We start from the raw sequence: 15,707 nt of genomic DNA on the forward strand, positions 1-15,707 counted from the left end.
AATAGTGTAACAAATTCAATAAAGACTTAAGAAATGGTCCATGTCAAAAAAATCTTAAAAATATATATATATATATATATACCAATTTGCTCTTTTACTTTCCACCTTGGTCCCTGTGGGCATCTGAGTTTTCCAAGACAGCCTCTGCTCACCTCACTGTACATTTGGACAATGTTTCTATAAAAAGGGCAAAACCACATTTTCCAGCAAGAATGCATTCTGCATCATTCCAAAAGAGCCTGAAGCTCCTGATTCTTCAAAACAGGATATATAGATGTTATAAACCAAGACCAGGTATCCTTTAAATCCTTCAAAAGGTCTAAGTATTTATGTTTTTAATTTTGGGCGCACATCCCCAGAGGCCTAAATACAGGATATGTCTGTAAATTTTCCATGAATAAATGACAGTAACCAGGTCCATGGCCTAGTTATTTATGTTGCTTGGAGAAGTAGTTATAACAGGTTTTTCTGCATCAAACTTGCAGAGATGTGAGGGTGTCTGCCTTCAGGGCCCCTCTATGGGTTGCTCACTCCCTTCCCCCATCCCTGAACACCCGCCTTGCAGACCCTGGCATGGAGCCAGAGCAGGGCAGCTGTGCCACCGCTGGCTCACCTTGGGTGGCTTCAGGCCCTTCCCGCGATGTCTTCTGGACCGCAAGAGCCGTTCTCTCTCCTAGAAGGAAACACAACTGCTCGTATCTTCAGCCAGTCCTCACATCACGCCTGCCGACCCACTGGCTCCAAGAGGGCGTAACTGACAAAGCTGCTGCGCCCACCTGTCTGCACTGGGCCTGGGTCGGCCCAGGTTCTGAGCACCCAAGGCACGGCTGCTTCTCAGAACTGACAGCTACAGAGCCACACCGTGAACTGGACTTGACCCTCCCAGAAAAAAAAAAATGCCAAGGTTGGCCAGTACTGTAAAACTCCACCCTTTGGGGCTGGAAGCTATAAAACTTCAGGTGGTGTTGACTAGTTACCTACTGTCTGTGACCCCAACAGAAAATAAATAATCTTGTGACTTAGATTTCACACTGAGCTGCGGCCAAATCCCCATGGGGCCTCCTCCTGGCCAGACGACACACACCTCGTTTCTCTGATTCTCAGCTTCTTCCTTTGCTATAAGCGCTAGAACCTGCCCTGCAAGAGACTGTGATGACCTGTGGCTTCTGTCAGTAGAAATGGCACCTACAGGGGTAGTAGCAGGAGTAGCAGCGTTCTGCCCCAGAGGAAACCAGAAAATTCTCTCCTTCCTATCTCCTTTCTGATAAGATATTCCTATCCTCTTTGGCTGTCAGGAAACCCAGAGACAAATTCGGTGCCTGGCAACAGCCCTTATGGTCCACCCATGTGTCCCTCCTGATCTTGACTGACGCTACCATCTTTATTTTCTCTAGTCTTATCTGTTTATTATTCTTCTTTCGATCCTGTCATCATTTCGTTGGGGGTATTTTTTCACCTTACGTGGCATAAAGACTTTTATGTGTAATGAAACAAAGATGAATGGAAGGTTGAATGAATAAATGGAGGGGGGTGGAATAAAGGCACGATGGAGAGAGGAAGGAATGGATGGGAGACGGGGAGGATGGGAAGGCAGATGGAAGGAGGGAAGGGAGTATAAATGGGTGAGTGCAAGGAGGGAGCAGAGATGGAGAGATAGGCAAGCAAAGTGAATTGGACAACTTACAATCAAAGCCTTTTCTAGAGCTCTGGTCACTGGCTTTTCTATTTGTTGAAGTACTCTTTGCTTCTAAGATGCAACTAAAGTTCACTATAGACGCTCCCTTCCTGGTCCCTAAGCTCCTTCCACTGAGAGCAGCAGAACTCTCTGGATGTCACACTCCACCTCCTTAAGACATACTCTCACTCCCCCCTCCTTGATCTTACACACACACACACACACACACACCTTAGCAAGTCCTTCAAATTCTGGTCTGATTATAAGGTTCCGGTTTTCAAGTTCACAGTCTGCAATAGGCTAAAAAAAACCATCAGACTTCTCCAGGACAGATCGATCACACCCACTCTGTAAAGGCCAGAGACTCTTTTCAAAAGAGGCTGATGCTGCTTCTTAATGGCAGCAAACTCGGGATAAGAGCTGAGCAAAAAGAGTAACCATGGAAACCGCTCCCGGATACCGGGTGATGTCGTGTAAAGCAAGTGGAGGCCGCTTTCTGGAAGAATGGAGCAGGAAGGCCCCATCACCAGGAGGAGCTCCGTGACAGGCTCCCCCGCCCGCCCTGTGCCCCCACATTGCCTGCAGCCCTGATGCCATCCCAGAGGGCCATGTCTCCTGGCACCCCACGGAGGGCTTGGCACCGGCGCAGGCGCAGACGTACCAGTGAGAGATCGTCAATGACGTGCTGCTGCTCCAGCACCTGCAGCCTCAGAAACTCGATCTCCTGCTCGTCCCGTGTCAGACTGAGGTCGTTCAAGGAAGTGTGCCTCTTCAGGGACGCCTGGGCTGACAGTTTCTCCTTCTGCAGCCAAGGGAAGAGAGGACATTGCAGGGCCACTCGTCCACAACCCTTGTCAGGGACCCACCGTGCGTCAGGGCACGGAGTGTGGGCTTGGGGATACGGGATGGAAGGATGGAGGGAGGGATGACTGCTCCCTGGTCCCCATGCTGGAGGAGCGGACAGCTGCAGACCAGAGCCAGGCTCGAGGCGGGGCTGACTGTGCCCACTGCCGACAGGAAGGGCTAGCAGGCAACGGGGTGGGAGAGGTGGACGTCTGCCCTGAGCCTAGAAAGCTTGGGTGCTGGGGGAAGAGAGCACGCCACGTGGTAACAACGCACACTCACACCTGGACCTTCCAGGGAACAGGGAGAAGGGTGTTTCATCTCCCGGAGCCTCAGTCTTCTCAGCCGTACAATAGGCATGCTTGAGACTACTTTGGACAATGAAACTCAGAGTATTCCTTAAACCATCAGCTGCAAGACACCACTCTGACCACAAAGACCAATCATTCTTGCTGGAGCAAATGAAAGGCCCTGATTCTAAGCACTTGGAGCAAAACCGTAATCATTGACCCGCTGAGCTGCCCCAGTGTGCCAGGTCTTCTGTGAGAACCTTCTGTACCATCACTCCACCCTCTCCCTGACCCTGCAGCACTGATGTTCTCAATCCCATCTCAGGGACGAGGAAGCTGAGAGAAAAGGGCTGGGCCTAAGGACCCCACATGGAGATGGCAGAGCGGAAGTGCAGACCCGCTGTCAGGTGCCTGGTACACGCTCCATCGGGCACAGATGCCCACAGCGCTGTGAATTCTGGGGACAGAGGCAGGGAGGATAGGTTGGGGTGAGGGGGCGGGTGGGAGGTGGCCCCGGAGAACTTGGGACTGCTTGGGTCAGAGGCTGGAGGAGCCCAGGCGGAGACAAGCGCTCTGGGTCCATGACTCACCATCTCCACGTTTTCCCGCGTGAGGTTCTTAATCTTCTCTTCCATCCTCTGGATGCTCTGTAGCAAGTCCTCATTCTTCTTGTTCATCCGCTTGTTCTTCTCCACCAGGGGCTTCAGCTGGACCTCTGTCTCACGGGAGCGTTTCAGCTGCGATCAGACAGGCACAGAGGGCAGCAGCTGTAAGACCCGGCTGTGGAGGCCAGCGGAGATCCCACCTGGCTGGAGCCGCCCCTGCGGGGACCACGTGGCCTGCGTGATGCAAACACCAGGAAGAGCCCACAGATACCTGGCTTCCAGACACAGGCTCCCACCTGAGCCTCACAAGGCCTCCGGCAAGGCAAGAGGAAGGGGTACAGCCCAACACGGAGACCCAGAGATCTGCCTCAGGTCACCCTGCTGGCAAGTGGCCTGAGCGGCATCCACACTTCCCTTGCCTCCAGGCAAAACCCCCAGAGGTCAAGGTTCACATGCATAAAGGTCAGTCCAGCCATCTAGCTCCTCCTGGCCACCACTTCTCCCCAGGTACAGACTTAGCTGAGAGCTCAGCACTCTTCAGACAACAGAGGATCCCTGGGCCCGGCTCAGTGCTGCAGGTATGAGACAGATGGGATAGAACCCGGCCCTGAGCTACTCCCCGAGTCTTCTGAGCATGGTCCCTGTGACTGGTGGGGTGTCCCTCCAACCTCTCATCTGGTCAGCATCTGGAGGGCCCCTCTTGAGCCCAGGTCCTTCTCTGGGGGCTGTGTCAAAGGGAAGACACCACGGGGGTGACTGTCCAAGAGATGGGGGAAGAGAGCAAGGATGGTAGCAGAGGTAAGAAGACCATGAGACAGGTCCTCATGGATGTTCCAGACAGGAGGGACACACTTTTAGGGGTTCAGAAGGGGCAAGAACATGGCGCATCCAAGGGGCTTCACGGATGGCACTGGGAACACGGAATGTGGGGGATGGGAAGAGCTGGGCGGGCCTGGTGAGGCCTGATTTAGGGAGCTGAGAACTCTATCGCTGGTTTCCACCCCCAGCTCGCCAGCCCTCCTCACCCACTCTCCTCTGGCCAAAGCCCTTGAGGCACAAGTATTCTGTGGTTGAATCTGCCGTCTAGGACAATCCATCACTCTGACTGCTGTGTGCAGGCCAGTCCAGTGAGACAGAGACACGAGAAATGATGGTGGAGGGGGACACGGAGCAGGGACTGGGAGACTGCACAACTAGAAGCACCCACTCTTCTTCCTTCTGCATACAGTGTCCTCGGCGACACGCACACTAGCTGCAAGACCACAGCCAAACTTTCAGCCTCAGTTTTCTCATCTATAAGATGGGAATAATAGTAGCAAACTAATAGTAGCAAACTCCAGGAGATAGTAAAGGACAGGGAAGCCTGGTGTGCTGCAGTCCATGGGGTTGCAAGGAGCCCAGCATGGCTGAGTGACGGAACAACAACAATGGCAGTATCTGCCTCAGACACTTGTTGTGAGAACTAAATGCATGGGAATAGCTTCTGCGGGGTTATTTTAATGGATGAAAATTAGAAACAAATATTCATCAACATGATGACAGTTACAAGACCCACTGCACCTATCAGGTACTCACCATGTGTCCAGGCGTCCCCTCTACTTTAACCCTCACCTCGATCCCAGGAAGGGCTCCTTCCCATCCCCATTTCACAGACAACCTGGCCACAGAGAGGTGGGGTGACGTGCTCAAGGTCACACAGAAAGTGCCAGAACCAAGAACCAAACACAAGGGACTGACTGCAGACCTCTGCTTTGGGTCACCACGATGTGAAAGTTAAGATGAAACACTGATGGTAGTCATTAAGATGTAAAATGTACCTTGACTCATACATTGTACCTCTAGACATCTATCCTGCAGAAATAAAGGTTCAAGGGAGTAAAATAAAAAATGTATCGTCTGTGGGGCATTGTGTACAACAGCAGAGAAACTTGAAATGGCCTAAATCTTTACCAGTAGAGGAAAGGTTGAATAAACCATGGTTTGGCCACACAGTCAGAGTTCAACACAGCTGTTACAAAGACGAAGGGAGATCTTCAGGCATTGCTGGTAAATGGGGTAATTGATACTCAAGGGGAAAAAGCAAGTTGCAGAACAATAATACACAGGGAAGCTATCCTGTGTGTAACCATAAAATAACAATAAAAAAGGCTCTTCATGGGTGTCAAGCCATTCACACAAACATTAAAAGCATGTCAGACATGCCTCAAACTATTAACAGTAGTTATCTCATGATTTTAAGATCCCAGCACTGCTATTTACAGTATGTAAACAACTTAGATGTCCTCTGACAAATGAATGAATAAAGAAGCTGTGGTACACATATGTAAAATGGAATATTACTCAGTCGTAAAAAGGAACGAACTTGAGTCAGTTCTAGTGAGGTGGACAAACCTAGAACTTGTTATACAGAGTGAAGTTAAGTCAGAAATAAAAAAACAAATATTGCATGTTAACGAATATATATTAATTCTAGAAAAATGGTACTGAGGAACCTATTGGTAGTGCAAAAACAGAGATGCTCACATAGAAAGCAGACTCGTGGACACAGCAGGGGAAAGAGAAGGTGGGACGAACTGAGAAAGTAGTGCTGACACATACACACTACCACGTGTAAATAGATTTTAAAAAACAGATAAAAAAAGGCAGCTAGTGGGAAGTTGCCATGTAACACAGGGAGCTCAACCTGGTACTTTGTGACAACCGAGAAGGGTTGAATGGTGAGAGTGGGAAGGAGGTTAAAGGAGCAGGGGACATACACATACTTATGGCTGATTCACGCTGTTGTATGGCAGAAACCAGCACGACACTGTAAAGCAATTATCCTCCAATTAAAAATAAATTAAAAAAAAAAGATCCCAGTTCTGGCAAGCTTATCAATTCTTTCTTTAAATATTTCAGAAGGTCTGAATTGTTTCAAACAAGGTATGTTTTCTAATCCATTTAGCAAACTATTTTACTTCTCATGAGGGATTTTTTTTTTAAGCTCATGAATATTTACACAATAAGTAGAGACATAATATGAGATGGACTGTCTGCTGAAAGCTATATAAAAATACGCCTTTAAAAATACTGGAAGGAAATGAAATTATTCTGATCCTGTTAAAACCATGAAGAAGTGACACTTATTAACACTTTTTATCTCCATGTGTTTCAAAAATACAGATATACTTACTTTTATAATAAAATTTAGAATAAAGAGAAATACTATGAGGTATTTGTCAAGAAGTTTATATATCGACTACCACTCCATAAAAATTAGTTTAACTGTTTATCCTGCAAATTTAAACATATTCAAGAAGTTACTATTTTTACTTGAGATTTTTTTTTAACCAGAAGCCCACATTTACTACTTTTAAAATTACAACTATGTGAACTTTTATGCAAAAGAAAGTAAATAGATAAGCAAAAAATAGAAACTGTCCATAATCACACCATCTAAAACAACTTCCAATATCCAGGATGACGATAATGTATTTTTGTTCTGTAAACCGCTTTTATCATTTAATTTACTGTGGACAAATTTCCACGGCAGTTAAATATGATCTAAAACACCATTCTCAATGACTGCATGCAATTCACTGCATAAATGTTTCATAGTTATTTTTATCAGTACTCAAGGATCGAACAACTGGGGTTTGGTTTCATTTTGGTTCAGTTTTGGTTGCTGACTATAAAGAGACAACACTGAAATGAACACCCTCTCCATGGACCCCTCACTGAACTTCTCTGATTGTCAACTCAGGATAAATTCCTGCAGAACTAAGGGTACTAACAGGTTTCTTAAACAAGCATGTGTTAGTTGTTGTTGTTTTTTTTTTTTTTTATATATATGTTAGATTTTTAATCAGGAAAAATCAGGGGAAAGTAGAGAAAACCAGACGGCCTGTGTATTAACTTCTTGTTTAAGGCTTGGTTTGTGGCTCCAGGACTGCTCTCCCGAAACCCACAGGCTCCATCTGCCTCTTGGGGTGGGGGTGCTGATTACCAGTTCATTCCTCTCATCTGCCAAGAGGGTATTTCTGTCTTCCAGCTTCCGTATCACCGAATTCAGCTCAGCAATTTTTAGCTGAAATCGCCGCACGTCTCGCTCGTCCATATGTTGATCCTAAAATAGAATCAAGACACGAGTGTACTTTGAAAAAGCTTAACTGAGTCAGAGTGCTTCACGGACTCTTCTTGGAAAACTCTCAGGACAAAGGTGAACTCCTCATTAGGGGGACTGTCAGCCGTGCTGGGGCTCCCCTAAGTCAAGCAACATGTGGAAAGACCAGCTCCAAGGCGATGAGACCGCAAACCCTCCAGTGGCTCCCTAAGACCTGGGGACCTTTCATCCCAGCCCCTGCTCTCCGAGCATCTCTGATGAAGGCACATCACCAACGTGCCAGGATGCTCCTCAAGGGCAGACACTGTGCCCACCTCACTCACCACTGAGATGCCAGGACCTCACGTGGTGTCTGCACACAGCCTGCCCGACAGACACTTGAGTATTTGTGAATGAATGAGTGAATGAATGAATGACTGTAGCTTCGGCCTCCTCTGTGCCTCTTAATTACCACCTGTGGCCCCAGGTATCCTGTCTGCTGGCGGATCCCTCTCCTGGGCAGGGAGCTCTGCCTTTAAATCATGTCCTGTCCTCACTGGGTCCCTTTCTGAGCTCTTACTGGATACTCAGCTCTCATGCTTTCCTTTCTTTTCAGTTGAACTCTAAGACCATGAGAGGCAAGAGCAGCCTACTCTTCTCCTCTGCACTCCCTGTGCCTAGCACTGGGCCTGGCCGCAGTCAATGTCTGCACGTGTATCGGGAGGGGTAAGGGCGAGAAGGAAGGGTACGCAGATGGAAGGGAAGGAAGGAGGAGGGATGGGGGGAAGGCAGGCAGGCAAGTTCGCCAGAAGAATGACCAGTGGGAGGAATGGGTAGGCGGTCGGCTCGATGGCCCCAGTGGTTCGTGAGCCCCTCACCTGGACGCCCATGAGCTCGGCCATGTCCCCTATGCCGGGCGGGAGCTCTCTCTTTGGACTACCGTGGTACCGCTCAGCCTCTCTGACCTGAACCAGCTGCTCATCCAAAGCCTCTTTCTGAAGCAGCAGCTTCTGGGTCTGCCCAGTCTGCACACCGAGCTCCTTCTCCAAGGCCAGAATCACACGATCTTTCCCCTTGATCTCATCCATCTGAAAAGAGAAAGAACAAGCAGCTGACTGTAGGGGCTTGTGACCAAGGAGAGCTCTCCCTTGCTGGCCTCGGGCCCAGGGAAAGCTTCAGCAGCTCCGTGGATCCAGGGCGGCTGGACTCGGCAACATGGGGCAGAGAGACGCCGCAGGGCACGGCCCAGGCCCCGCTCCCCCGTCAATCACCGGCCCCAGCACAGAGAAGCACAGAGCGGAGGGTTCAACCTATATCATCAATCAGACACTTACCCCGAAACTGATCTATGTTTCTTTCTCTCTTACCTTCATGAAATAAAGTCAAATCCTGACCTTCCAGGGCCATCCAGCCACTCCCCCACCCTGCCCCCTGCAGCTCAGCTTGGTCGGGAGTTGGCTATCCTCCTGTCTCCCACTCCCGTCTGGCTGTGTCTCCTCCTGCTGCTAAGTCGCTTCAGTAGTGTCCGAGTCTGTGCGACCCCATAGAGGGCAGCCCACCAGGCTCCTCTGTCCCTGGGACACTCCAGGCCAGAACACTGGAGTGGGCTGCACCCCCCCAGTAAACAGCTCTCGCTAGGGTCTCCAACCCTCTCCTGGCCTCCAAACTCACTGGACAATGTTCTGTCCTCTCTTCTCACCCCATCTAACACTCTCACCCACTGCCTGCTTCATCAGCTCCTCCCGCCCTCCTGCCCTCCGTGGGACTGTCTCCATCTACTTTACGGACTCGTCACCATGGAAATCTGTAGTTTCCAAGTAGTTTCCTCTTCCCATATGTGTAGCCTCTCCCCGACCAGCCAAGTCCTCACCCGTGACACTAACTCCCTGTATGCGGCCGGTGCTCCATCCTTCTCCCCCTGCCCTGACATCTCGCAGAGTCCCACAGTCAGAGAACCGACTGGCTGCTTCTGGGGGCCCCAGAGCACCTCGGTCTCCCCATGTGCGAGCCTCGGCATGAGCCCCAGCTCGCCCAGCCTTGTCCCTCATTCCCCATGGGAAAGAAGCTTATGAAGTTCCCACCATACACTTCAGTAGTTTCTGGACACAAAAGCCAACAGCTGGGAAACTGCTCCAAGAAGGGTGCGGTGCTGGCGTGCCCGTTCCCCAAATCCATGCCCCTCTTACCACATGAGAATGTGACTTCATTCGGAAATAGGGTCTTTGCAGATATAATTAGTTAAGATGAGGTCACAGTGGAGTCAGGTGGGCTCTAATGACTGGTGTCCTTATAAGAGGAAAGACACAAACACAGGGAGAAGATGACTGCAGAGACTGGGGTGATGTGGCCACAAGCCAAGGACACCTGGAACCACCAGAAGCTGGAAGAAGCAGGAAGCACCCTCCCCTAGAGCCTCCAGAGCACAGAGTCCTGCAACACCCTGAATTCAGACTTCCAGCCTCCAAAACTCTGAGTGAATACATTTCTGTTGCTTAAGCCACCCAAAATTTGTGGTACTTTGTAACAGCAGTCCTAGGAAACTAATACAGGTGTTAAAAGAGAAAATTTCCCAGTACTGGAGTTTCATTAATTGACAAAAATCATAACAGTTTCAACAACAGTGATTATCACCATGGGATTTAGGAATAAATTCTATCTGAGATAAGATACACAAAAAAACTTCTGAAAAGAATACGAATGCTTTAGTAAGAACGGTTTCACCAAACTCTGGATACAGTCTTCACGACATGGTGTTATTTAACACATACCTGTGCATGCCCACCATGAGCAAGCCTGTATGTAAGGTGATATAACGTGGATATTGCCTTGATTACCCAACACAGAGGTTAAAGCCGTGTGCTATAAAACAGCTTGCCACAGAGGGAAAAGCACTAGGCATGGAGTAAGAAGGTATGAACTGGAGACTAAGCCCCGACTGGTGAGCTATGTGACCTCTGGCAAGGCATTTGACCTCTCCAGGCTTCAGGCTCACTTGTAAATGGGGGAGTAGGCACCTCCACCTAGAAGGGGAACTGTGAGGACAGAAGGGGACAGCAGGCAGGCAGGCTGCTTAGGAGCAAGGCCACTGGATTGCTGGGTTCCAGCCCTAAGGCCACCACTCACTGGCTCCATTACCTTGGTTTGGTTACCTGATGTCTTCCTATGCCTCAGTTTTCTCATCTGGGAAATGGGGATAATCATGGGGATGCTGTGAGGGTAAAATGAATACATGGAAAGTGCCTAACACACGGTAGGCATAAAATAAGCAACTCTAATTATAACTGTTGCAGGTCTCAGTAAGTAGTTGTTCCTGTCCTTTCTACACTTTTATCTCCTCTGGTGTGCAAATATGAAGAACACTGAAGTGGTCTGAATTGTGGTTCCTAAAATGGTATGTCCACATCCTGACTTCAGATACCTGTGAACAGAAACTTGTTTGGGAAAAGGGTCTTTGCAGCTGTAATTAAGGACCTTAAGATGAGGAGATCATCCTAGATTAACTGGGTGGGTTCTAAATCCAATGCCAAGCATCCCCACAGGACAAAGGGAAGATGCAGAGGAAGAAGAAAAACACAGAGGGGAGCTATGTAAGAGGGAGGCGGAGATTGGAGTGATGCAGGCAGAAGCCCAGGAACACTTGGAGCCACCAGAAGCCCCAGGAGACTTCAGTGGGGCACGGCCCTGCTTGAAACCTTGATTTTGGACTTCTGGTGTCCAGAGCAGTGAGGGAATAAACTTCAGTGTGCCTGTGGCCATTTGTTAAGGCAGCCCCAGAAAACAAAATACAAATGCCCTTCTCACTCAGCATGCTCTGAGGGTACAAACTGAAGTTGATTTTAACCTGAATCAGAAGTTGAAACTCCTCCCTCTGAATCATAATATCTTGAATTGAGACACAGATGGCTAAAGCAGAGAATACTGGTTAAGAGCCCTGCCCTGAGGGCAGACAGAAGCCAGTTCAAATCCCCGTCCCCACCAGCTGTGTGACTCTGGGCAGGCTGGGTCACCTCTCTTAGCCTCAGCATCTGTAATGAAGGGACACTGAGAACATCCTCTTTAACCAAGGGGAGATTTGGATCAACCACGGGAAGAATTTATCACAGAGCCTGGCATCTTATAAGCACACAATCAATGTTAGCTGCCATCATTAATCTAGTTTAGCTCCTGGCTATCTTATTTAAACAGCAGACCATGAATAACTGATAAAATATAACAGATTTAAAAAGGAGGAAAATGGTACCCCTAAAACTCCAGACTGAGGTTTTCAAGCTAAGTCCCAGAGTTCTGACAAACTCTTTGAGTGGTCTTTCTTTGAAAAAAAAAAAAAAAGGTCTCTCCCCTTCCTTCTGCATCCCTTCCCGCCCTCCAAGACAATCTCCTGGATCTCCAGCCAAGGATGCGCCCGGCGCAGCGTCTCCTTCACCACCTGCAGAACATGCCTGCTGCTCCCCCTGGTGACGGTCCGTCTGCAGCTCCCCGCTTTGACTAAACCTGCTCTGAAGGTGTGGGGAGCAGCTCCCCGCTGTAGGGAAGAACTCTTAATGATGCGGGAAACATTGTTGCCACTGACGATTTCAATCCAGAAACAGTAAGAATGATGGGAAAGGAGTTCATTAATTTAAACCACTTAAACTTGTTTTAGTGAATTCAACATTACTGAATTGAGTGCCATCAACTGATGCTGGGAAACACTGATGAGCAAAACAGATCAGAGTCCCTGCCCTCAGAGCTTTCATTCCAGAGCGGCGGGTAGCTGAAAGCAGAAGTCAATGCTGGAGTAGACTAGAGCATGCTTAGTGCTAGGAGAAAAAAACAAAGCCAGGGGAATTAGTGGTGCGAGTTGTTACAAGTTAACAGGTAGGGTTCCAGTCTGTCCCCCTCATCATCCTGGCTGCACACTTTTGGCTTTGCTCTGGGGCCAGGAAGCACTCCCTTCCCCCACCACATCACACTAGTCCCTTCCACAAGAGGGCACAGCATCACAAGCAAGATGTCTCCGGAAATTCTCAGCTTAGAAGAGCATCAGTTCCCTGCTTGATTCCAGGAAGTGAACAAAGTGCTTAAACCCAATCACATGGCAGAGGTTCCTAGAAAACAGCCTCCACTAGTGGAGATGGCATCCAGGAATGGATGGGCAATGTGAAATAGACTCTGGAGCCAACATTTTCTAGGCTGTCACATTTCCCCAGCCAGAGTCCTGAGGTTCCAGAGGTCAGGAGACCTGCCAGCTCACACAGCTGTGCAGACAGTCTTATTTGTTGACTCTGGTCTGGTTCCCAGCCTGATCTTAGTGATCCTGCCCCCTGCCCTGAGGATGGTGATGAAGGATGAACTTCTGACAGTGGCCTTCTTAAGCGTCCCTGAACCCCATCACCTGAGTGTGCGGGACATTCCTAGATTGGTCCCTGCAACCATTTCTCCTTCTCCCACACTCTCATTCTCACCATGTGGTTCAGGAGAGGGGTGGAGCTAAACCGTTCCAAATTCCCAGGGCAGGCCCTGATTGGCTCACACCACCTGCATGACCCCTTAATAGTAATTGGTTCAGGGATGGATAGTGACCCACTCAGAGCCAACAGCCTGAAGAGGGTGTTGCCAGGACCCTCCTATTTCTCCTTAGGAGCTAAGAAAAAGCTTCTCTCACTTTCTCTGGGCTGTTTCTTGTGAGGAGGTGGAGTCTGACACAACGATGGCATCTCACCAGCACAGTGAGAGCCTAAAGTCTGAGAACAATAAAAGACAGGGCAGAGCCTAAGAAACCCAGGTCCTGGGTGATATCGTTAGTCCCACTGGGGCTGTGCCTGAGGCTAGTCCAGCTTCTTTAGTCATGAAAACTGGTCTGAGGCAGAATTTCTGTCACTTGCAACCATAAGATTCTAACAGACAGGGAAAAAACAACAGTCTGGATGATGGCTATCACTTCTTACTAACATGCTACTGTGAGCTCAGGACAACATTTGTACTTAAGAGACATGCTCTTTCTGAGTCTTTAAAAGACCCTCTATGTAGACATTATCCCATTTTACAGATAAGCTTGAGACCCAGTGCAGTGAATGTGCCTACACTCTGGCAGCAGATGCATAAATCAGACTCAAGCCAGTCTCTCCAGAGCCCTCCCTATGCCCTCTCTCTGCCCCAGAGGCACAGAATCTAGCCACTTCTCAGCAAGCACATCCAGCAGCTCACGTGTCTCAGTGAACACCTCAGTTTAGCCAGCTCCCAACAAATCCATCTGTTTGGGGATAATTTTGTTAGCGCTTCTTCACTGCAAAGTCTGAGGAATCAAGCTGCTACCCCCAGACCCATTCTCTTCTCCTCCTTGGTACCTGTGGAGGAATGGTGTCCCCATCTAATTTCACATCTACCTGGAAAATCAGAATATGAACCTGTTAGAAATAGGATCTTTACAGATGTAACTAAGATGTTAAGCTGAGATGAAGTCATAACAGATTGGGGTGGGTCTTCCCTGGTGGCTCAGATGGTAAGGAATCTGCCTGCAATGTGGGTAGACCTGGGTTCAATCTCTGGGTTTGGGACAATCCCCTGGAGAAGGGAATAAAAACCAACTCCAGTATTCTTGCCTGGGAAATCCCACGAACAGGGGAACCTAGCGAGCTCTTGGGGTCGCAAAGAGTCGGACATGACTAACACAACTAATGCAACTAACACAACACAGCTAGATCCACTAACGGGTGTCCTTATAAAAAGAGGACAAGACACAGCCATGTATCGAAGAGAAGGCCACATGGAGGCGGAGGCTGGAGTAATACAGTGTGAGCAGAGGAAGGCCAAGGATTCCCAGCAACCACGGGAGGGTGGAAGACTACACTCTCCTTCATCTGTCCTCCTACTGCCAACCCGGGATAAAGATGTGATGGCTGGCACTCCACGGCAAGAGGGGCCATGAGGAAAGGGCCGCCTTGCAGAGCCCTTTCTGAGGGGAGAGCTGAGCGGCCCTGTGGCCTGCACTACTCTCTGAAGCCCTTTCCAGACTCTGCACATCACAGCGAAATAAATTCCAGATTGTAAGCCCCTGTGTAGCAGAGTTCTCAGACCTAATCCTAATTGATCTAAGGAATGAGTCCAATGGCCCCACACTGACCACAACTGCCTTTTTCTCCTCAATTGTTTCTTAAGAGGCATGTTAAATGTGTAAGCGGAAGCCTGGAAGCCTTCCTGCGTTTCTAATCCAATTCAGCTGACAAAGAAACAAAATGCAGGCCACCTTCTGAACAGTCTGCCAAGAGGCCTCTCTGAGGAGGGACATTTATCAAATGGGGGAATAGCTGGGGAAATGGACACTAATTCTTTTCACTCTATTCTCCTAAGTGGCCCCCACACACTGAGACAATTGGAACTGGGGATATTTCTACTTGGCGCTGGAATGGAGACAGATACCAAGTCCTTGGGCTTCCCTGGTGCCTCAGGTGGTAAAGAATGTGCCTGCAATGTGGGAGAACCAGGTTCAATCCCTGGGTCGGGAAGATCCCCTGGAGAAGGGAATGGCAACCCACTCCAGGATTCTTGTCTGGAGAATCCCATGAAAAGAGAAGCCTGGGGGGCTACAGTCCATGGGGTTGCAGAGAACTGGACACAACTGAGTGACTGACACACACACAGACACCAAGTCCTCGGTACATTTTAAATTAAGCTCAGTCCATCTCTTGGGCAAAGACTTGTCTTCTCCCCATTCTATTTCCCTTAAATATACATTTGCTGGGGCTTCTCTGGTGGCTCAGCCAGTAAAGAATCTGCCTGCAATGTGGGAGACCTGGGTTCGATTCCTGGGTCAGGAAGATCCCCTGGAGGAAGGCATGGCAATCTACCCCAGTATTCTTGCCTGGAAAATCCCATGGACAGAGGAGCCTAATGGGCTATAGTCCATGGCTATAGCGACTGAGTGACTAACACTTTCCCTTTTTTTATACATTTTCTATGACAGAGGAACATATTTTATATGTCTCTTATTACAGAAACTATAGGCTGTTGATAGAGGCTTAAATTAATTCTCAGCATGCTGGAACAGATATGGGATCATTTCTCCTTCTGCAGATGAGGCACCAGAGATTTAATGACCGTATGCAACCTGATCGGGGTCACACAGCTGACAAGTGAAGAAGTCTAGATTCACACCCAGAAGAGACCTTCTCCAAAGCCTTCTCTTCCTATTAGGTGACAACACCACCTCCATGCACAGAGGGGGAAGGGGCTGC

The 15,707-nt window shown here is 48.9% G+C and overlaps 1 protein-coding gene across 5 annotated transcripts in view; it reads right to left on the reverse strand.

Annotated features, from left to right (window-relative positions):
* The window catches only part of JAKMIP1 (janus kinase and microtubule interacting protein 1), a 154,430-nt gene that overhangs the window by 48,684 nt on the left and 90,039 nt on the right, over positions 1 to 15,707 (reverse strand). For all 5 annotated transcript variants that reach the window (XM_043906225.1, XM_043906224.1, XM_043906221.1 and 2 more), the window contains 5 exons: positions 8,373 to 8,582; positions 7,399 to 7,518; positions 3,399 to 3,545; positions 2,337 to 2,477; positions 614 to 673 (listed from right to left, as the gene is read on the reverse strand). In XM_043906225.1, the coding sequence (XP_043762160.1) occupies positions 614 to 673; positions 2,337 to 2,477; positions 3,399 to 3,545; positions 7,399 to 7,518; positions 8,373 to 8,582 (678 nt within the window). The remainder of the gene's footprint in view (positions 1 to 613; positions 674 to 2,336; positions 2,478 to 3,398; positions 3,546 to 7,398; positions 7,519 to 8,372; positions 8,583 to 15,707) is intronic.

The sequence above is a fragment of the Cervus elaphus genome, chromosome 6 (genome assembly GCF_910594005.1).
Source record: "Cervus elaphus chromosome 6, mCerEla1.1, whole genome shotgun sequence".
Classification (NCBI taxonomy): Eukaryota; Metazoa; Chordata; class Mammalia; order Artiodactyla; family Cervidae; genus Cervus; species Cervus elaphus.